Consider the following 22,651-nt stretch of genomic DNA (forward strand, 5'->3'; position numbering starts at 1 on the left):
CAATTGCTCTCTCTCTCTCTCTAAAATGGACACACACAGTCTTTGTCCTCAGGGAGAGCAGAAAACAGAACACTCCGCTTGATGCTTTAGCTTGTCCAGTGAAGAGACGATTGCTCATCAATCAAAGTGGTCAACAGTGCGTCCCAGGACAGAGTGGAACCCATGTGACTGACCAAAAAGGACCACTGCACACTACTGACCAGGCAAACCACAACAGAGCCGTGTGCTCCTACCAGGACTCTAGTCCTACTGTTGAAATCTCTCCCTCCCTCCCCTATTCTCGAGGAAAGTGCTATTGGAGGAGCATTGAGAGAGAAAAAGGAAGGAGAGAGTGGCAGAGAGAGAGAGGGAGGAGAAATGGGAGGGACTAGCGTGCACTTGAGTGCAGCAGAAGGTGTACCTGCTTGTATGTTTTTAAGGCTATAAAACACCTCCAAAAACCATCTCTCAGCCTGAAAAGCCCTTTGAACAGTCGACCTCTATGGTTCTCTATGAAGACCCTAAGGCTACACTGTATGCACAGGTCATGTATCCACGTGTGTGTTGTGTGTGTCCATCCGGAAGTCCTGACTTGAACCACAAAGGCTTTTCTTATGATACCCGCTGTGAATTTAGTAGTTTAGTAACCCAACTACTGCTTCCTATCCTAGTCTATGGTGACGTCATCTATTAAAACACAACCAAGACCTTACTTTGTCATTCATAACAATCTTTGCAGATTGATTCTTGGATGCCGTTATAAGACATCATTGCACACTGTCTGAATCACTCAATGGGCTGTCCCTCCCAAACAGAAGACAACTGCATTGGTACCCATCTATTTTGAAATGTATCAACTAGAGGTCGACCGATTAATCGGAATGGCCGATTAATTAGGGCCGATTTCAAGTTTTCATAACAATCGGATATCGGTATTTTTGGGCGCCAATTTGCCGATTATTATTATTTTTTTTATACCTTTATTTAACTTGGCAAGTCAGTTAAGAACACATTCTTATTTTCAATGACGGCCTAGGAACGGTGGGTTAAATGGCTTGTTCAGGGGCAGAACGACAGATTTTCACATTGTCAGCTCGGGGGATCCAATCTTGCAACCGTACAGTTAACAAGTCCAACACAATAACGACCTGCCTCTCTCTCGTTGCACTCCACAAGGAGACAGCTTACTGCATTCGCGTAACAGGCAAAGGTAAGTTGCTAGCTAGCATTAAACTTAACTTATAAAAAACAATCAATCATAATCACTAGTTAACTACACATGGTTGATGATATTACTAGATATTATCTAGTGTGTCCTGTGTTGCATATAATCTGACTGAGCATACAATAATACAAGTATCTGACTGAATGGTGGTAGGCAGAAGCAGGCGCGTAAACATTCATTCAAACAACACTTTCGTGCGTTTTGACAGCAGCTCTTCGTCAAGCATTGCGCTGTTTATGACTTCAAGCCTATCAACTCCCGAGATGAGGCTGGTGTAACCGAAGTGAAATGGCTAGCTAGTTAGCGCGCGCTAATTGTCGTTGTGTTGCTGGTTCGAGCCCAGGGAGGAGCGAAGAGAGGGACGGAAGCTATACTGTTACACTGGCAATAGTAAAGTGCCTATAAGAACATCCAATAGTCAAAGGTTAATGAAATACAAATGGTATAGAGGGAATTAGTCCTATAACTCCTACAATAACTACAACCTAAAACTTCTTACCTGGGAATATTGAAGACCCATGTTAAAAGGAACCACCAGCTTTCATATGTTCTCATGTTCTGAGCAAGGAACTGAAACATTAGCTTTCTTACATAGCACATATTGCACTTTTACTTTCTTCTCCAACACTTTGTTTTTGCATTATTTAAACCAAATTGAACATGTTTCATTATTCACTTGATTCATTGATTTTGACGTATTATATTAAGTTAAAATAAGTGTTCATTCAGTATTGTTGTAATTGTCATTATTATAAATAAAAATCGGCCGATTAATCGGTATCGGTATCATGGTTGAAATATCATAATCGGTCGACCTCTAGTATCAACTGTATATATTAAGGAACACCTAACTTTACAAGACTCACACTAGTCCATTCAACAACAGCAGTAATTAGAAACTCCAAGAGTACATCATGAGGTTGGAGTAAGATGTTTCAGATACAAAGACCCAAATGACTGGAATCATTAACCTATAGAAATCATGGCATTAAAATCCCAGTCAATTTAAGAAAGCCCCTTTTCAAATGTTAAGAACTAATAGAACCATCACCATGTGAAGATTTTTGAAAATATGTATGTATATTTTATAGGTACTTAATTGTATTAGTAGTTGTAACAGTAGTTTATTAGCTGGAGGCCTATTTCAAATCTTTACTAACGACATGCAGCCTTTGAGTAAGGCCAGTGTGTATGTATGCAGATGACATAACACTAACACTTAACAAAGAGCTGCAGTTAGTTTCGGAATGGGTAGCAAGGAATAAGCTAGGCCTAAATATTTCCAAAATTAAAAGCATTGTATTTGGGCAAATCATTCACTAAACCCTAAACCTCAACTACGTCTCGTAATGAATAATGTGGAAATTGAGGTGACTAAACTGCTTAGAGTAACCCTGGATCGTAAACGGTCACGGTCAAAACATATTGATACAACAGTAGCTAAAATGGGGAGAAGTCTGTCCGTAATAAAGCGCTGCTCTGCATTCTTAACAACACTATCAACAAGGCAGGTCCTACAGGCTCTAGTTTTGTCACACCTTGACTACTGTTCAGTCATGTGGTCAGGTGCCACAAAGAGGGACTTGGGAACATTGCAGTTGGCTCAGAACAGGGCAGCACGGCTGGCCCTTAAAAGTACACAGAGAGGTAACATTAATGGCATGCAGGTCAATCTCTCATGGCTCAAAGTGGAAGAGAGATGGACTTCATCATTACTTGTTTTTGTAGGAGGTGTGGACAAGCTGAATGTACCGACCTGTCTGTTTAAACTACTGGCACACAGCTCGGACACTCATGCACACCCCACAAGACATGCCACCAGAGACAGGTCTCTTCACAGTCCCCAAGTCCAGAACAGACTATGGGAGGCGCACAGTACTACATGGAGCTCTATTCCACATCAGGTAACTGATGCAAGCAGTAGAATCAGATTTCAAAAGTAGGTACAAATACACCTTATGGAACAGCGGGGACTGAAGAGACACACACAAAAAGGTACAGACACATTGTGGTATTGTTGTATGGTGGCATTAAACATGTTGTGTTGTGGATATGTGGTGGTGTAGGGATGTTATATGGATGTACTGTTTTACCTTTAGTTAATTCAGAACACATAGTTCACTGTTTTATCTGTAGTTTTATATGTAATGTGGGTGCTTTGGTACGTTTGGACCCCAGGAAGAGTATCTGCTTTGGCAGGAACTAATGGGGATCACAAATAAATACAAATTAGTAGCTGGACAAAACATTTTTATGCTGTTAATTTAGGTTTAAAAAAAAGTTATTTTATTATTAGTAGTTGCCATATTATTACTGTTACTAAGTATTCTTTTTTTCATCCTGCAAAAATGCAAATAAATAAATACATTTATCTTCCAGGAAAAGTATGGGAGGCAAAAATGAATTCAGAGGTTTTGTATGCAGAGAGAGAGCAGCGAACAGAAAAACCCATTGTGTGCGTGTGTGTCATATGGTGTAAACATTGTAGCAGGGCCAAGGACAAGGCCCAAGCCAGATCTCGCTGTCTCCCCCTCTATCTCAGGTCATGGGGTGAATGAACTCCAAAGACCCTCTCACCGGGCTGATTTGGGTTATGGGCATGGGAGGCCCTTACTCTCATACCAGAAAGGTGATTCACACAGCTACACTGCCCTCCCAACCCAACTCCTGCATCCCATCCTGGCTCTCCCCCACCATCCTCGTCTCCCCCTACACAAACATCTGTCTGAGACTTCGCAGTCTCTCTCTGACATTACCCAAAGGAACCAGGGATGAATTCATTAAGACACACTGTAGCAAAACATTTGCAACAGAAAACAAAAATGAGTGTGTCTTATTGGACAAGTTTAAGTAGTACCTCCACAATTTCATTCCATTTTAAAATGTTTTCTCACTACTGAACATGACTCTTGTGTGTTGGATTACAGCCTTTATACCAGTGTGACTCATATCCTCTAACCTTTTCCTGGTCTTAAGACTGCCAATGATAGATCGGTTGAAGTCCAGATCCATTGCAGAGCACAGAAATATTTGGTTTTCCCACTGTGCCCCTGGAACAACAGGTTCTAAGGTGTGTGAACAACCCTATGATAGACAGGCAATAGACAGGCAGCCATAGTCGACTGTAGCCTAACTATTAGGACTACCATGCAGTGAAACTGCACCTTCCTAGTTTAACCCGCTCTCTTTTACCCTATTTCTTTCCTTTCCTTTCTCTGGCTGTCTGGATAGGTCTGTTTTTTTATGACCTCATGGTCATTATGAAGACTATCCACATAGCCTGTAAACAGTAAACACAAGACGTTGTGGACCCAGGAAGAGCAGCTGAACATCTTCTGGAACAGCAAACAGGGATCGTAATAAAGAAACTAGACCTAAAACGGCTTCTCATCTGCTCAGTCATATGGTGGTTTTGTTTTACAGGCCAAACTGTTCGGTTCAGAAACACCTCATCTGTATCTAGTTAGGCATCCCGTCATACTGTCCTCAATCCCTGGAGTTTGGTTCGGCTGGACTTAGACTCCACTATAGGGGCACTCCATAGCGGCTCTTCAAAGTTCTGCTTTGTGACTTCACTGCACACCACACGGAGGGCTCTGCGTGGAGATTTGGGTGTATGCCAGAATCTGTAACTTCACTCAAGCATCAGTGATGTTTTGCTAAGGATAATGCTAGGTGGAGTGTAAACCTAGTCTTACTTTATCACCAAAGGGTAGCCTAAATCTAAACATGACTGACAGAACCAAATGTTCGGTACAGATGTAGGCTACCATATGTGTTCCATGGACACCTAAAAACAATGTCCCTAATTCACACTTCCTGTTGATATTCAGAAACAGGAAGCACATCACACTTCTCACTATCTGCACACCAATAACTAAATCTGGCACAATGTAACGCAACTGAAAACAGAAACAAGCATTTCCTATTGGACTAATCCATAGTCAGATAAAATGAATATTATTGGTGCCTAATGAACACGGGCTATACCACTAGAGTGAGTACATGAGAATTAAAATACACAGTCATGTTCATATAATATACTGCAGTCTTTTGACATAAACTAGAAACAGCAAAAAGGGAATAGGTGCCATTTGGGATGCAGCCCTGGTCCACAGATCAAAAGTCCACTTGGTTAAATCAGAGATCGGCCTTTTGTCCACTTGGTTAAAACAGAGATCGGCCTTTTGTCCACTTGGTTAAAACAGAGATCGGCCTTTTGTCCACTTGGTTAAAACAGAGATCGGCCTTTTGTCCACTTGGTTAAAACAGAGACTGGCCTTTTGTCAGCTTGGTTAAATCAGAGATCGGCCTTTTGTCCGCTTGGTTAAAACAGAGATCGGCCTTTTGTCCACTTGGTTAAATCAGAGATCGGCCTTTTGTCAGCTTGGTTAAAACAGAGATCGGCCTTTTGTCAGCTTGGTTAAAACAGAGATCGGCCTTTTGTCAGCTTGGTTAAAACAGAGATCGGCCTTTTGTCAGCTTGGTTTATCAGAGGGAGGTGGGAGATTAGCCTATTGTCAGCTACTGCTTAGTTACAGTCAGGGAACCCAGGCCCTGGTTACAGTCAGGGAACCCAGGCCCTGGTTACAGTCAGGGAACACAGGCCCTGGTTACAGTCAGGGAACACAGGCCCTGGTTACAGTCAGGGAACACAGGCCCTGGTTACAGTCAGGGAACACAGGCCCTGGTTACAGTCAGGGAACACAGGCCCTGATTATAGTCAGGGAACACAGGCCCTGATTATAGTCAGGGAACACAGGCCCTGATTATAGTCAGGGAACACAGGCCCTGGTTACAGTCAGGGAACACAGGCCCTGATTATAGTCAGGGAACACAGGCCCTGATTATAGTCAGGGAACACAGGCCCTGGTTACAGTCAGGGAACACAGGCCCTGATTACAGTCAGGGAACACAGGCCCTGATTATAGTCAGGGAACACAGGCCCTGGTTACAGTCAGGGAACACAGGCCCTGGTTACAGTCAGGGAACACAGGCCCTGATTACAGTCAGGGAACACAGGCCCTGATTACAGTCAGGGAACACAGGCCCTGGTTACAGTCAGGGAACACAGGCCCTGATTACAGTCAGGGAACACAGGCCCTGATTATAGTCAGGGAACACAGGCCCTGGTTACAGTCAGGGAACACAGGCCCTGATTACAGTCAGGGAACACAGGCCCTGGTTACAGTCAGGGAACACAGGCCCTGGTTACAGTCAGGGAACACAGGCCCTGATTACAGTCAGGGAACACAGGCCCTGATTACAGTCAGGGAACACAGGCCCTGATTACAGTCAGGGAACACAGGCCCTGGTTACAGTCAGGGAACACAGGCCCTGATTATAGTCAGGGAACACAGGCCCTGATTATAGTCAGGGAACACAGGCCCTGATTATAGTCAGGGAACACAGGCCCTGGTTACAGTCAGGGAACACAGGCCCTGGTTACAGTCAGGGAACACAGGCCCTGGTTACAGTCAGGGAACACAGGCCCTGATTATAGTCAGGGAACACAGGCCCTGGTTACAGTCAGGGAACACAGGCCCTGATTACAGTCAGGGAACACAGGCCCTGATTACAGTCAGGGAACACAGGCCCTGATTACAGTCAGGGAACACAGGCCCTGGTTACAGTCAGGGAACACAGGCCCTGGTTACAGTCAGGGAACACAGGCCCTGGTTACAGTCAGGGAACACAGGCCCTGATTATAGTCAGGGAACACAGGCCCTGGTTACAGTCAGGGAACACAGGCCCTGATTATAGTCAGGGAACACAGGCCCTGGTTATAGTCAGGGAACACAGGCCCTGGTTACAGTCAGGGAACACAGGCCCTGGTTACAGTCAGGGAACACAGGCCCTGATTATAGTCAGGGAACACAGGCCCTGATTACAGTCAGGGAACACAGGCCCTGGTTACAGTCAGGGAACACAGGCCCTGATTATAGTCAGGGAACACAGGCCCTGGTTACAGTCAGGGAACACAGGCCCTGATTATAGTCAGGGAACACAGGCCCTGGTTACAGTCAGGGAACACAGGCCCTGATTATAGTCAGGGAACACAGGCCCTGATTATAGTCAGGGAACACAGGCCCTGGTTACAGTCAGGGAACACAGGCCCTGGTTACAGTCAGGGAACACAGGCCCTGGTTACAGTCAGGGAACACAGGCCCTGGTTACAGTCAGGGAACACAGGCCCTGATTATAGTCAGGGAACACAGGCCCTGGTTACAGTCAGGGAACACAGGCCCTGATTATAGTCAGGGAACACAGGCCCTGGTTACAGTCAGGGAACACAGGCCCTGGTTACAGTCAGGGAACACAGGCCCTGATTATAGTCAGGGAACACAGGCCCTGGTTACAGTCAGGGAACACAGGCCCTGATTATAGTCAGGGAACACAGGCCCTGGTTACAGTCAGGGAACACAGGCCCTGATTATAGTCAGGGAACACAGGCCCTGGTTACAGTCAGGGAACACAGGCCCTGGTTACAGTCAGGGAACACAGGCCCTGGTTACAGTCAGGGAACACAGGCCCTGATTATAGTCAGGGAACACAGGCCCTGGTTACAGTCAGGGAACACAGGCCCTGGTTACAGTCAGGGAACACAGGCCCTGGTTACAGTCAGGGAACACAGGCCCTGATTATAGTCAGGGAACACAGGCCCTGATTATAGTCAGGGAACACAGGCCCTGGTTACAGTCAGGGAACACAGGCCCTGATTATAGTCAAGAGGCAACCAAATACAACAAAAGCCCTTTGTGCACACACACACAAGTGCATACAAACACAAAAGTCAATACACACACACACACACACACACACTTACACTTGTACAAATACGGACCGCACACACACAAGCATATATGCCGACACGAAGGTTTGCAAATGCACACCCACCCACATACGACGTGACTGAACAACTTCTCATACTGAATGCCATGTCTCTAAGATCTCTCCATTTCCCATGGGAAAAATCACCCTAGGCAACTGCATTGTTAAATGTGTATTCACTATTCACCATGGAGCAATGCGAATCACAACTGAAGACAATTTCATGATTAATTTGATGCCATTAGCCTCTAATTTTCAATAATTTCTTTGGATAAAAAGTGAATTCATAATTTCACATGAATGCCATCATTACCAGGAATGTGTTGACATACTATTTGCAAGGGAAGTACTTCACAGGCAGGACTTTTCAAATCTGCATAGCAACTGTTGGCTCTATCGGTTTCCCCATGTGCTCTCTTTTAAAAGGATTTATGGAGAGGAAGCAAAGGTGTCCATACAGCACTTCCTAAAATCATTCACCATGAGATGGCCCTCCTCAGAAATCTGATTTTAAAATGGGAAAACGTCCTTCACACCTTCTGCTTCATGTCGGTTTAGGGTTGATGTTCGGTTGCACATCAACGTTGTTAAAAACTTGAACTGTTCCCATGCTCAGCCAATATCGGTCTTCAAATGATGCTTAGGTATAGCATGATAGCCCAACATGTATAAACTCTGGTAGACCTAAACCTTGCAACAGCCAACAGTCAAATGACAAAGTGCAACACAGTCTGATAACATGAACACCAGTCCTACCCATATCACTGAAATATATAATATGGTTATAATGGTATTTTTAACAGCTGCTTTTCTCCCAAGCAACTTCAAACAAACAAACACACACACACACACACACACACACACACCCTCCCGTATACTGCATGAGGCGCATGTGAGAATCAAACCCACAACTGCAAGCACCTTGCTCCAACCCACTGTGCCATCAGAACGTGCAACACATCACCCACAGTTACATACAGCTCACCAAGGAGAGGTAGGAGAAGAGTTAGAGACTTACATTGTACCAGCTCTGGCTTTTCTGTGCTCACAAACAAGAGTCGAACATCAAGGTGGAGAAGGAGACAAAAAAAAGAGAGAAAGATGAGATGTGTTAGTGCTAGGGCAACAAAAATACACAGAAAAAAGCTTTCACACCTTAAACACAAGCAGGGTTGGGTAGATCAGTAAAGTCACTTTCGGTTACTTTTTTAAAGTCACTTTCGGTTACTTTTGGATTAATTTTCCCTTTAAAAGTAATTAGAAGACAAAAATGATTCATTAAAAGCATTTGGTGTGTTATCATAGTGTCTCTGAGTGTTGGTCAGACTCGCACAGGAACAAACTCAAACTTGCACCTTTTGAATGTCATTGAAAAAACAGAAAGGTGTCATATAATGTTTGTTTTTTTCTCAAACATCCTTTCTGGATTTTTTATTAATCCAAGAAGTAATCTAGTTTTTCAAAAGTATCTGTAATCCGATTACAATATGTTAGCTGGTAACAGGTAGGTTTTTTGTAAATCAGATTACATGTAATCAGTTACTCCAACCCTGTACAGAAGTATCCCACTCACAGTCAGTCTTACTGCTTACAAAAACATTTGAAAAGTAAGTAACAGTTAATATAAAAGTCAATACATATATACGCCAGAAGAGGGCAACAATGGGCTACATATAACTGGGGAAAAAAAGATGACCCTCAAAAGTGAAGTTATTGACAGGAAGGTATCTTGTCCATATTATAGTAGACTTGAACACTAAAACTGCATCCCAAATGGAACACTATTCCCTAGAGTGTACTACTTTTGGCCAGGACCCATTATAGCTGCTCAAAAGTATTGCACTATACAGGGAATATAGTGCATCCTACATCTGTATGAAGGCCTCTCATAACAGCAGCTTACAACTAGCTGCCTTCAATTGTGTAATAATATTGACATTACAAATTAACCATCCATATTACACATGAAACAACCGACCATCAACATTCTTTGGATTATGCATCAAATTATTTTGAGCTTATCTTTGCTCATCGGGATGAAATCAACATTAATCAAGTGCCTGAGTAGAACTGCGAGGTGTGGTTTCTTGATGGGAGGCCATTGGCATGAACTGTAGGAGGTGTTCTTTACATTCCATAGTTCTAAAAAACACACACACACACACACACACACACACACACACACACACACACACACACACAGTTGAAGTCGGAAGTTTACATACACTTAGGTTGAAGTCATTAAAACTCGTTTTCAACCACTACACACATTTCTTGTTAACAAACTATAGTTTTGACAATTCAGTTAGGACATCCACTTTGTGCATGTAATTTTTCCTAAAATTGCTTACAGACAGATTACTGCACATAGAATTCACGGTATCACAATTCCAGCGGGTCAGAAGTTTACATACACTAAGTTGACTGTGTATTTTAAACAGCTTGGAAAATTCCAGACAATTATGTAATGGCTTTGGAAGCTTCTGATAAATGATGTCAATTAGCCTGAGTCAATTGGAGGTGTACCTGTGGATGTATTTCAATGCCAACCTTCAAACTCAGTGCCTCTTTGCTTGACATCATGGGAAAATCTGAAAGAATTCAGCCAAGACCCCAGAAAAAAATGGTGGACCTCCACAAGTCTGGTTCATCCTTGGGAGCAATTTCCAAACGCCTGAAGGTATCACGATCATCTGTACAAACAATAGTACGCAAGTATAAACACCATGGGAACCCGCAGCCATCATACCACTCAGGGAGGAGACGTGTTCTGTCTCCTAGAGAGGAACGTCCTTTGGTGCGAAAAGTGCAAATCAATCTCAGAACAACAGAAAGGACCTTGTGAAGATGCTGGAGGAAACAGGTACAAAAGTATCTAGAGTATCTAGAGCGAGTCCTATATCAACATAACCTGAAAGGCCAACAAGGAACAACAAGGAAGGAGCCGCCACTGCTCCAAAACCACCATAAAAAGCCAGACTACGGTTTGCAACTGCACATGGGAACAAAGATCCTACTTTTTTGGACAAATGTCCTCTGGTCTGATGAAACAAAAATAGAACTGTTTGGCCATGATGACCGTCGTTATGTATGGAGGAAAAAGGGGGATGCTTGCAAGCCAAAGAACACCATCCCAACCGTGAAGCACGGGGGTGGCAGCATCATGTTGTGGGGGTGCTTTGCTGCAGGAGGGACTGGTGCACTTCACAAAATAAATGGCATCATGAGGTAGGAAAATTATGTGAATACATTGAAGCAACATCTCAAGACATCAATCAGGAAGTTAAAGCTTGGTCGCAAATGGGTCTTCCAACCAGACCCCAAGCAGACTTCCAAAGTTGTGGCAAAATGGCTTAAGGACAACAAAGTCAAGGTATTGGAGTGGCCATCACAAAGCCCTGACCTCAATCCCATAGAAAATTTGTGGGCAGAACTGAAAAAGCGTGTGCGAGCAAGGAGGCCTACAAACCTGACTCAGTTACACCAGCTCTGTCAGGAGGAATGGGCCAAAATTCACCCAACTTATTGTGGGAAGCTTGTGGAAGGCTCTCTGAAACATTTGACCCATTTTCAACAATTTAAAGGCAATGCTACCAAATACTAATTGAGTGTATGTAAACTTCTGACCCACTGGGAATGTGATGAAAGAAATAAAGCTGAAATAAATAATTCTCTAGTATTATTCTGACATTTCACATTCTTAAAATAAAGTGGTGATCCTAACTGACCTAAAACAGGGAATTTGTACATGGATTAAATGTCAGGAATTGTGAAAAAAAACTTTAAATGTATTTGGCTAAGGTGTACAGTCGTGGCCAAAAGTTTTGAGAATGACAAATATTAATTTCAACAAAGTTTGCTGCTTCAGTGTCTTTAGATATTTTTGTCAGATGTTACTATGGAATACTGAAGTCTAATTACAAGCATTTCATAAGTGTCAAATGCTTTTATTGACAATTACATGAAGATTATGCAAAGAGTCAATACTTGCAGTGTTGACCCTTCTTTCAAGAGCTCTGCAATCTGCCCTGGCATGCTGTCAATTAACTTCTGGGCCACATCCTGACTGATGGCAGCACATTCCTCCATAAATCAATGCTTGGAGTTTGTCAGAATATGTGGGATTTTGTTTGTCCATCCGACTCTTGAGGATTGACCACAAATTCTCAATGGGATTAAGGTCTGGGGAGTTTCCTGGCCATGCACCCAAAATATCGATGTTTTGTTCCCCGAGCCACTTAGTTATCACTTCTACCTTTATGGCAAGGTGCTCCATCATGCTGGAAAAGGCATTGTTCACCAAACTGTTTCTGGATGGTTGGGAAAATTGCTCTCGGAGGATGTGTTGGTACCATTCTTTATTCATGGCTGTGTTCTTAGGCAAAATTGTGAGTGAGCCCACTCCCTTGGCTGAGAAGCAACCCCACACATGAATGGTCTCAGGATACTTTACTGTTGGCATGACACAGGACTGATGGTAGCGCTCACCTTGTCTTCTCCGGACAAGCTTTTTCCGGATGCCCCAAACAATCAGAAAGGGGATTCAGAGAAAATGACTTTACCCCAGTCCTCAGCAGTTCAATCCCTGTACCTTTTGCAGAATATCAGTCTGTCCCTGATATTTTTCCTGGAGAGAAGTGGCTTCATTGCTGCCCTTCTTGACACCAGGCCATCCTCCAAAATTCTTTGCCTCACTGTGCGTGCAGATGCACTCACACCTGCCTGCTGCCATTCCTGAGCAAGCTCTGTACTGGTGGTGCCCCGATCCCGCAGCTGAATCAACTTTAGGAGACGGTCCTTGAATGGCACCCTGAAGCCTTCTTCACAACAATTGAACCGCTCTCCTTGAAGTTCTTGATGATCCGATAAATGGTTGATTTAGGTGCAACCTTACTGGCAGCAATATCCTTGCCTGTGAAGCCCTTTTTGTGCAAAGCAATGATGACGGCACGTGTTTCCTTGCAGGTAACCATGATTGACAGAGGAAGAACAATGATTCCAAGCACCACCCTCCTTTTGAAGCTTCCAGTCTGTTAATCAAACTCAATCAGCATGACAGCGTGATCTCCAGCCTTGTCCTTGTCAACACTCACACGTGTGTCAACGAGAGAATCGCTGACATAATGTCAGCTGGTCCTTTTGTGGCAGGGCTGAAATGCAGTGGAAATGTTTTTGGGGGGGATTCAGTTCATTTGCATGGCAGAGGGACTTTGCAATTAATTGCAGTTCATCTGATCACTCTTCATAACATTCTGGAGTATATGCAAATTGCCATCATACAAACTGCAGCAGACTTTGTGAAAATTAATATGTGTCAATTCTCAAAACTTTTAACGACGACTGTATGTTAACTTCCGACTTCAACTGTGTGTGTGTGTGTGTGTGTGATATATATATATCTCTCTCTCTACTGTGTTGGGCTGGTGTGCACTGTGTCACACATTGATAGCGCTTGATGATGTCGTAGCTGTTCAATAATGATGTCCAATAATAATAATAATAATAAAACATTGGTCGGTTGCTAATCAGTTGATGATATATGTTGATTATGTTCGTTGTGTCCTGCTTGTCATAACTCAGGCTGGAGAGGCTGAAGATATGAGTGTGTGCTCCAAATAAATGTTTTCACAGATCCACCTGTACTCGAATACCCAAGACCCAATCCGGGACCAGAGCGGGTCCGGATCCAGAACTGTAAATAATGTCACGGGTCTACGTCGAATCTCATATGATTTTCACAGGTCTCGGGGTTGGTCATTTAAACCGTACAGATCTGAATGTGACTGCTGCAGTAGAGAGAGAGACATTATGATTTATGCTGCTGCTCTTGCTTTTCACGAGAGTGGTGCATGTAGCTTGTTGTTGGCCAATCAAGTCATCAAAGCAGCAATAGGCTACAGGCATTGTGTGGCAAAAGTTGGGAGATATCTAAATCAATGGAAGATGGAATTAAAAGTTCAAGTTGGAGGATATAGGCAACAACGACCAAGAGCCAAAAGGTAGGCTGCTACTTTCTATTCTGAATGGAGTTGTTTGTAACTGTAGGATGAGAAAGCGCGTGCGACTTCAATTAGCCTAGCGAGCTAGCATAACTAGCTTCTCCCAGTTTGATGCAGTCAAAAACCGGTACTACGTAATAATATTGCATGATAAATAACCCATCTATGGCAGCTATTAGTTAACTATAGCAAGAGTTGGCATGGTTGGTGGCCGTCTCTCCCTCCCTCCTTCCGCCCTGCACCATGTCACTCACTCACACTTACAGTAAGCCTACACACACAGCACGGCCCCTGTTAGAGCATCGACTCCCTATAACTCCTCTCTCTCACGTTTTATCGGCTAATAAAGTAGTTTCAAAATGGACTTGTTTGCTGCTTCTCTCACTCGGATCGGACTGGATCTGGATCCGACCAGGTCTATACGGAAATGGGTCTAGTTGTCCTCGGGTCCGTTCTAGAGGTCGCCCACTTATGATTTTTCAACGCTGATACGGATTATTGGAGGACCACAAAAGCCGATACCGATTAATTGGCCGTTATATATATTTGTAATAATGACAATTACAACAATACTGAATGAACACCTATTTTAACTTATAATGCATAAATCAAAATCTATGTAGTCTCAAAATAATGAAACATGTTCAATTTGGAGCGTTGGAGAAGAAAGTAAAAGTGCAATATGTGCCATGTAAAAAAAAGCTAACGTTTAAGTTCCTTACTCAGAACATGAGAACATATGAAAGCTGGTGGTTCCTTTTAACGTGAGTCTTATTCTGTCAGTGAAATATGGAAACGTTACATATTTTATCGAACGGGTGGCATCCATATGTCTAAATATTGCTGTTACGTCATAATTAAGTAATATTCTGGCAAATTAATTACGGTCTTTGTTAGGAAGAAATGGTCTTCACACCGTTTGCAACGAGCCAGGCGGCCCAAACTGTTGCATATACCCTGACTCTGCTTGCACAGAACGCAAGAGAAGTGACACAATTTCCCTAGTTAATTTTGCCTGCTAACATTAATTTACTTTAACTAAATATGCAGGTTTAAATATATATACTTGTGTATTAAATCATCACTCTTTTGGCGAAGTAGACTGTGATTCGATGATAAATTAACAGGCACCGCATTGATTATTTGCAGGACAAGCTTGTTAACTAGTAATATCATCAAACATGTGTAGTTAACTAGTGATTATGTTAAGATTCGTTTTTTATGAGATGATGCTAGCTAGTAACTTACCTTGGCTCCTTGCTGCACTCGCGTAACAGGTGGTCAGCCTGCCACGCTGCTTGTGGAGTGCAATGTAATCGGCCATAAGCGGCGTCCAAAAATACTGATTATGAAAACTTGAAATCGGCCCTAATTAAATCGGCCATGCCGATTAATCGGTTGACCTCTAGTCCTTTCCAATGGAGCTCTATATTTTTTTTAATGTATTGATGCATATCGGGTCAAGATGGGAAAGCCCCAGGTCCATTTCAGAATGGGTACAACTTCTTGGACTCGTGAAGGCCTCCAACTAAGAGGATAGTGACCAATGGTGACTGACTATTACCTTTCCCCTTCCACGTGCAGAGACATGTAGTTAGCTTGTTCAGGAAGTAATAGTAACTAGTGGTGGTCGGTGGGAGGGGGAGCTGTGTGCATCCGTGTGTACAATATCTACGTGTGTGTGTGTGTGCCTACATGCATTCAAATATTAATGGTTTGGGATTTGTCCTGGTACCACAGCGATGCTACAATTCACCACAGAAGAGACTTGTACAGTGCGGTCCTCCATCAAAGTTAAAGAACAGCATGAACAGTAGCACTAAAGTGAATTTCTCTCTAGGTACAGATCTAGGATCTGCTTCCCCTTCCCCAATCCTAACCTGAACCATTAGTGGGGAAAATGCTAAACTGACCCAAGATCAGTATCTAGGGTTAACTTCTCCAGAAACACAGAACATTTCAGACAGAAAAGCACATAGGGGATCATTGAATGAATGATGCTGTCAGGAAAGTGGTAGAGTAGGGTAGGATGGCTGGGCCATGTTGATTAGGCATCAACAGAAGAAAACACACCCGAAACCGGCAGGGACTACCTGGCCTTGTTCAATAAGAAACACAAATTTCAGTTGTAAAAAAAACATGAACACAACCCTTAGAAGGGGTTAGGCAAAGTCAAGAAGTTAAAGAAGGTTAGGATAAAGTCCATAGAATAGTGTAAGGCAGGTATTCCCAAACTGGAGCCGGGCGGCCCTATACGCTCACTACGCAACTTGTCTAGGGCCCCGCAAATTACGCAAGGGCCCGGCATCACCCTCGTGTCAAAGTGGATGTCAATGTTTACAACTTGAATAAGAGGATGAAGCGGAACTATTCTTCTGGTCACAAAAAGAGAAGAAGAAAAAAACACCATGAGGGTGAATTGCAGGAACAAAAATCAGGTAAACTTGTGTTCTCTCCTCTTCAAGTTTGATGTCAGCAAATAACTAACATTAAGTTGATGTGCAAGCTTGCAGTGCATCTCTCTCTAGTCTGTCTGTCTAGCTAACCTAGCTGGGCAGTGCCTCTCTTGGTCTGTCTGCGTCTTGCTTGCCAGCCACTTCCAGGGCTGTGTTATGTGACTTTGTGCCTGACAAAAGTGAGAGTGAAATACAACAATTTATTACGTTGGATAAACGCAAACGGGCAACGATGATTATAAACTGCAGCTCGGAAAAGATAACCGCGTCACACGTGAACATGCGTTCATATGCGCGTGCACGAAATGAACCTCTCGCTTTCCAGCAGCAACCTCTTTGGGGACCAGTCCAGAAAATATATAGGTGTGATGGCACCCCTCATAGGCGCACATTTTAAAAATAGACAATGATTGTCTAGTCTCTCAGTCAAGGTTTAGTTGTACAACTCTGGACTAATGCAAGATGGAAAGCAATGGATTGACATTGACTATTGATTTATATATTGAATTTTAAAAGTTGATTAGCTGGGCATACTGGGAAATATGGATGCACACCTCTCAGTAAATAATAACCATCAATTATTCAGCCACGCCATAGTATAAATACTATTTTATATTTGAGAATGTATAAAAGGAAACTGGGGGAGCCAGTTTGAATGGGTCTGATGCAGCTGATAAAATTAATAATAGTTCTGCTATCTATAATTTACAGGTGCTATCCTTAAGTTTGTCAGTAGAGGGAGATGCTGGATCATCAGCCAGTACAAGCACAGACTCAGTTGATCCACATCCAGCCTCAGCCAGTACTAACACAGACACAATACAGCCAGCTTCAGCAAATACTAACACAGACCCAGTACAGCCAGCTTCAGCAAGTACTAACACAGACCCAGTACTGGCAGCTTCAGCAAGTACTAACACAGACCCAGTACTGGCAGCTTCAGCAAGTACTAACACAGACCCAGGTAAAGTACAGTCAGCCTCAGCCAGTACTAGCACAACCAGAGGTGTACAGCCAGCATCAGATACAAGCAGCTCAGACCATAATAGAACAGTTGCTGCTCCACCAAATGACCCAGATTGGCCCCCAGTTTTCACAGACTTTATGAGGACTGAGTTAGAGGGCAGAGGTCCATTCTAACCAGGAGTGAATTTTTCTTAACCTAAAGACAAGTCTAGAAGAGGTTCCCATTCAGGCTTATTACAGAAGATTACCAGGAGCTGGCTTTCAAACTCAATCAAAAACAACACTGCGTATTGCTTTTGCTGTATGCTCTTTTCTACAGAAGACTACAAAATAATAAAGGAAGGTGTGAATGACTGGTCAAATATCAACGCCATTCTGAAACACCATGAGGGTAGTGCTGAACACAACAATATGATTAAGTAGAGAGAACTTGATTGGCACCTAAGTCAGGGACAGACTCTTGACCAGATACAGATGATAATTTTGAGGCTGAAAGAAAGAGATGGCAGCATGTCCTTACACACTTAATAAGTATCACCCAGTCTCTGGCTGAAAGAAACCTAGCAATCAGGGGTTCAAACAAGCTGTTCCAACCAGATAATGGAAACTTCCTAAACAAGGTTGAATTAATGGCAAAATTTGACCACGTTATGGAAAATCATCTCAGCAAAATTAAAGATGGAGAGACATGCTCATTACCTTGGGAAGCGCACACAGAATGAGCTGATACAGATTGCGAGTGACAAGATTCTAGAAGCAATAGTGACTCAAGTAAGCGACTCATAGTACTTCTCCATTATCTTGGACTGTATACCTGACATTAGTCACCAGGAGCAAATGTCCATTATTCTGAGAAGCGTGGTTTTAAAGGGAAAGCCAGAGATCAAGGAGCACTTCCTTGGCTTTGTGAATGTTGTTGTTACAACAGGCTTGAATCTGTCCACCGTCATCTTAGATAAGCTGAAAGAGCTGAAGATTCCATTTGAAGATTGCAGAGGGCAAACTTATGATAATGAGGTCAACATGAAGGGCAAGTACCAAGGAGTACAAGCCAGACTGCCGTGTTCGTCCCATACTCTAAACCTTGTCATTGCAGATGCTGCCAAATTCAAAAGATGCAGTTCGGTTTTTTGGGCATGTGCAAAAGCTCTTCACACACAAAGATGGAGTGTTTTGAAGAAACACGTGAACATAACTGTGAAGTCATGGAGTGACAAGATGGGAGAGAGTAGGTTCCAAAGTGTTCATGCAATCAGGTATCAGGCTTCTGAGGTTCGGGAGGCATTACTGGAAGCCAGACAGACGATCAACGATCCTGTGGCCAAAGTGGAGGCACAAGCACTTGCAGAGGAAGTTGGGTCCTACCTCTTCTTGATTGCTGTGTCGTATGGTGTGAGATACTGACAATGACAAAAAAGATGAACAAGCTCCTCCAATCCCCCTCAATGCAGTTGGATATCGCAGTGAATTTAATCTCAAATGCAAAGACCTCCCTCACTACATACCGGGAAACTGGATTCTCTGAGGCCCATATAACAGCCAAAAGCATTTGTGAAGAAATTAATGTGGAGGCTGTTCTGAAAGAAAAGAGTCTGAGAAACAGCAAGAGGCATTTCAGCTATGAGGCTCCTGATGAACTAATGCACTGAAAAACCTTGAAGTCAACTACTTCAACACTGTGGTCGACTCTGCTGTGACATCCATGGATGCGAGATTTGAAACACTCAACCAGGTGTAAACCAAATATGGAGTGCTGCTGAACATCAGCACTGCCTCTCAGATGTCCAGTGAATCTTTAAAGGCTCAGTGCATGGAAGTTGAAAACTCTAACCTTCAGAAATGACTGTGACATCAGTGGAATGGATCTGGCACACGACATTCAGAATTGACCTGATCTGCCAACAGATAAGATGACTGACAGCCTTTGAGCCACTTTTCTTTCTCTGTGAGAAAAACCTAAAGGAAATCTATCCTAACCTTTGGATGGCCCTAATAATTGCAGTCACTCTACCAGTAACAGTAGCATTGGCAGAAAAGAGCTTTTCAAAATGAAAGCACATCAAAAGCTACCTGAGGTCTCCCATGTCATAGTGGTCTGGCCATCATGAGCATAAATCATGATGTGGAGAAACACATGTCCTTTGATGACATCATTGATGATGATTTTGCCTTAATAAAGTGCAGAAGAGGAATATTTTGATGGTAAGATTTTAATTAAAAAATTTAAATGTTTATATACTTAGTAACATTTAAGATTGTATGGCAGAAGTGCATGTGTGTAAATGACTTCTTAACTAACTATATGACATACTTTCTCCATTTCTTCCAGACAGTCCAGATAGACTGGTACCCATGCTGATGCTGAAAATGCCCAGGCTGTAGAGGGAACCAAAGTTAATCACACAGATGTATAGGTTTTATTTGACTATTTTAAGACATATAGCTGCAGCCATAGCCTATAGGCTTGTGTTTACATTGTATTGACAAAGTTAATTGTATAATGTTTTGAGGACTGGACTAATTACCAGGCAGCAGAGCCAAAGCTCAGTGTTATATTTTATTATTTTCTACAATTTCTTGTTAATATTCACTTATCTTAAGATGCTTTAGAAAATATTATATTCAATAAACGTTGTTTGCATATACCTCATTCTGTTCTGGTCTACTTATTCTTAGACTGACAGATGGAGCAAACCGTTTTAAAGGAGGGAGGATTGTAGTGGGAGCACCGAGGTGTCAGGTGTGACTGTGTGGTAATAGTAAATGGTTTACATGTTCTCACGGGTCAGGTAGGAGGGCCCCTTAGCAGAATTTTGCTTAGGGCCCCAGGGAGGTCAGGACCGGCACTGATTAAACAATCTATTGTTCAGCGAAATAACACAATGTCAAATAAAGGTAGCCTAGAGAAATAATTAACATCCAATCACATTAATTGAATTGAGAGACGAGCTTAAAGTTCTTTACTGACCATCATTTTCACTAGTCTGAACGCTTGCATGATGATGAGTTTCTCACACGACTGGCCTGTCTGGGTGATGTTTTTTCTCGTCTGAATGATCTGAATCTAGGATTACAAGGACTTACCGCAACTATATTCAATGTGCGGGACAAAATAATTGAGGCTATGATTAAGAAGTTGGAGCTCTTCTCTGTCTGCATTAACAAGGACAACACACAGGTCTTTCCATCATGGTATGATTTTTTGTGTCCAAATGAACTCAAGCTTACGGACAACGTTAAATGTGATATAGCGAAGCACCGGAATGAGTTGGATGCGCAATTACGCAGGTACTTTCCGAAACAGATGACACAAACAACTAGATTTGTTATCCCTTTCATGCATGCCTCCAGTCCACGTACCAATAACTGAACAAGAGAGCCTCATCGAAATTGCAACAAGCGGTTTCGTGAAAATTGAATTTAAATCTGAAGCCACTGCCAGATTTCTGGATTGGGCTGCACTCAGAGTATCCTGCCTTGGCATATTCCTGACACGGATGCCTTTTGCAATCACATACTATTAGTATAGAATCTTAGTATAGTTGTACTCTTGGTATAGAATCTTAGTATAGCTGTACTCTTGGTATAGCCGTACTCTTGGTATAGAATCTTAGTATAGCCGTACTCTTAGTATAGAATCTTAGTATAGCCGTACTCTTGGTATAGAATCTTAGTATAGCCGTACTCTTGGTATAGCCGTACTCTTGGTATAGAATCTTAGTATAGCCGTACTCTTGGTATAGCCGTACTCTTGGTATAGAATCTTAGTATAGCCGTACTCTTGGTATAGCCGTACTCTTGGTATAGAATCTTAGTATAGCCGTACTCTTAGTATAGAATCTTAGTATAGAATCTTAGTATTGCCGTACTCTTGGTATAGAATCTTAGTATAGCCGTACTCTTGGTATAGCCGTACTCTTGGTATAGAATCTTGGTATAGCCGTACTCTTGGTATAGAATCTTGGTATAGCCGTACTCTTGGTATAGCCGTACTCTTGGTATAGAATCTTAGTATAGCCGTACTCTTGGTATAGAATCTTAGTATAGCCGTACTCTTGGTATAGAATCTTAGTATAGCCGTACTCTTGGTATAGAATCTTAGTATAGCCGTACTCTTGGTATAGAATCTTAGTATAGCCGTACTCTTGGTATAGCATCTTAGTATAGCCGTACTCTTGGTATAGCATCTTAGTATAGCCGTACTCTTGGTATAGTATCTTAGTATAGCCGTACTCTTAGTATAAAATCTTAGTATAGCCGTACTCTTGGTATAGAATCTTAGTATAGCCGTACTCTTAGTATAAAATCTTAGTATAGCCATACTCTTGGTATAGAATCTTAGTATAGCCGTACTCTTGGTATAGAATCTTAGTATAGCCGTACTCTTGGTATAGAATCTTAGTATAGCCGCACTCTTGGTATAGAATCTTAGTATAGCCGTACTCTTGGTATAGAATCTTAGTATAGCCGTACTCTTGGTATAAAATCTTAGTATAGCCGTACTCTTGGTATAGCTGTACTCTTGGTATAGAATCTTAGTATAGCCGTACTCTTAGTATAGAATCTTAGTATAGCCTACTCTTTACTATATACATACTCTTAGTATAAAATCTTAGTATAGCCGTACTCTTAGTATAAAATCTTAGTATAGCCGTACTCTTAGTATAGCCGTACTCTTAGTATAAAATCTTAGTATAGCCTACTCTTTACTATATACATACTCTTAGTATAAAATCTTAGTATAGCCTACTCTTAGTAAACTCATTAGGTTTTAGTCAGTAATAAGTTAGCTTTGTGTATGCAGATGAAAGGTAAATGTGGGGAAAGGTGGGTAAAAGGTACACTCTGCAATATGATATCATACGAAGCGGGGCCACTTCCCGCATACAGACGTCAACAACAACTAAACTCTTCACAAAGTGGGCATGCCTCAAAGGAGTGCATAAATTGTAAAAAGCTAATAGTGTCAGTCTTAGCAGATTTGAATTCAGTTGTCTGTAAACAGGAAGTTGTCTCCAGCACTGGATGATGACATCATATTGATGAGCGTACCTTTAAGATAGGTTTGGATAATGTGGTGTGATAGAGAGATGGAAAGTTAAGTAATGGCAATTTAGGGTAATGTTGAATAGACTGAGGGTTTCCGGTTACCATGGTAACCATTTTAACATGTGCTCAAGCAGTATAGAAATGAG

At 42.4% G+C, this 22,651-nt stretch overlaps 1 protein-coding gene across 1 annotated transcript in view; it reads right to left on the reverse strand.

Annotated features, from left to right (window-relative positions):
* Positions 1-22,651, reverse strand: part of LOC139418058 (protein Aster-B-like) — a 59,563-nt gene that overhangs the window by 31,521 nt on the left and 5,391 nt on the right. Inside the window, exon 4 of the mRNA XM_071167214.1 lies at positions 9,054-9,074. Coding sequence (XP_071023315.1) covers positions 9,054-9,074 — 21 coding nt within the window. The remainder of the gene's footprint in view (positions 1-9,053; positions 9,075-22,651) is intronic.

This window comes from Oncorhynchus clarkii, chromosome 10 (assembly GCF_045791955.1).
Source record: "Oncorhynchus clarkii lewisi isolate Uvic-CL-2024 chromosome 10, UVic_Ocla_1.0, whole genome shotgun sequence".
Classification (NCBI taxonomy): Eukaryota; Metazoa; Chordata; class Actinopteri; order Salmoniformes; family Salmonidae; genus Oncorhynchus; species Oncorhynchus clarkii.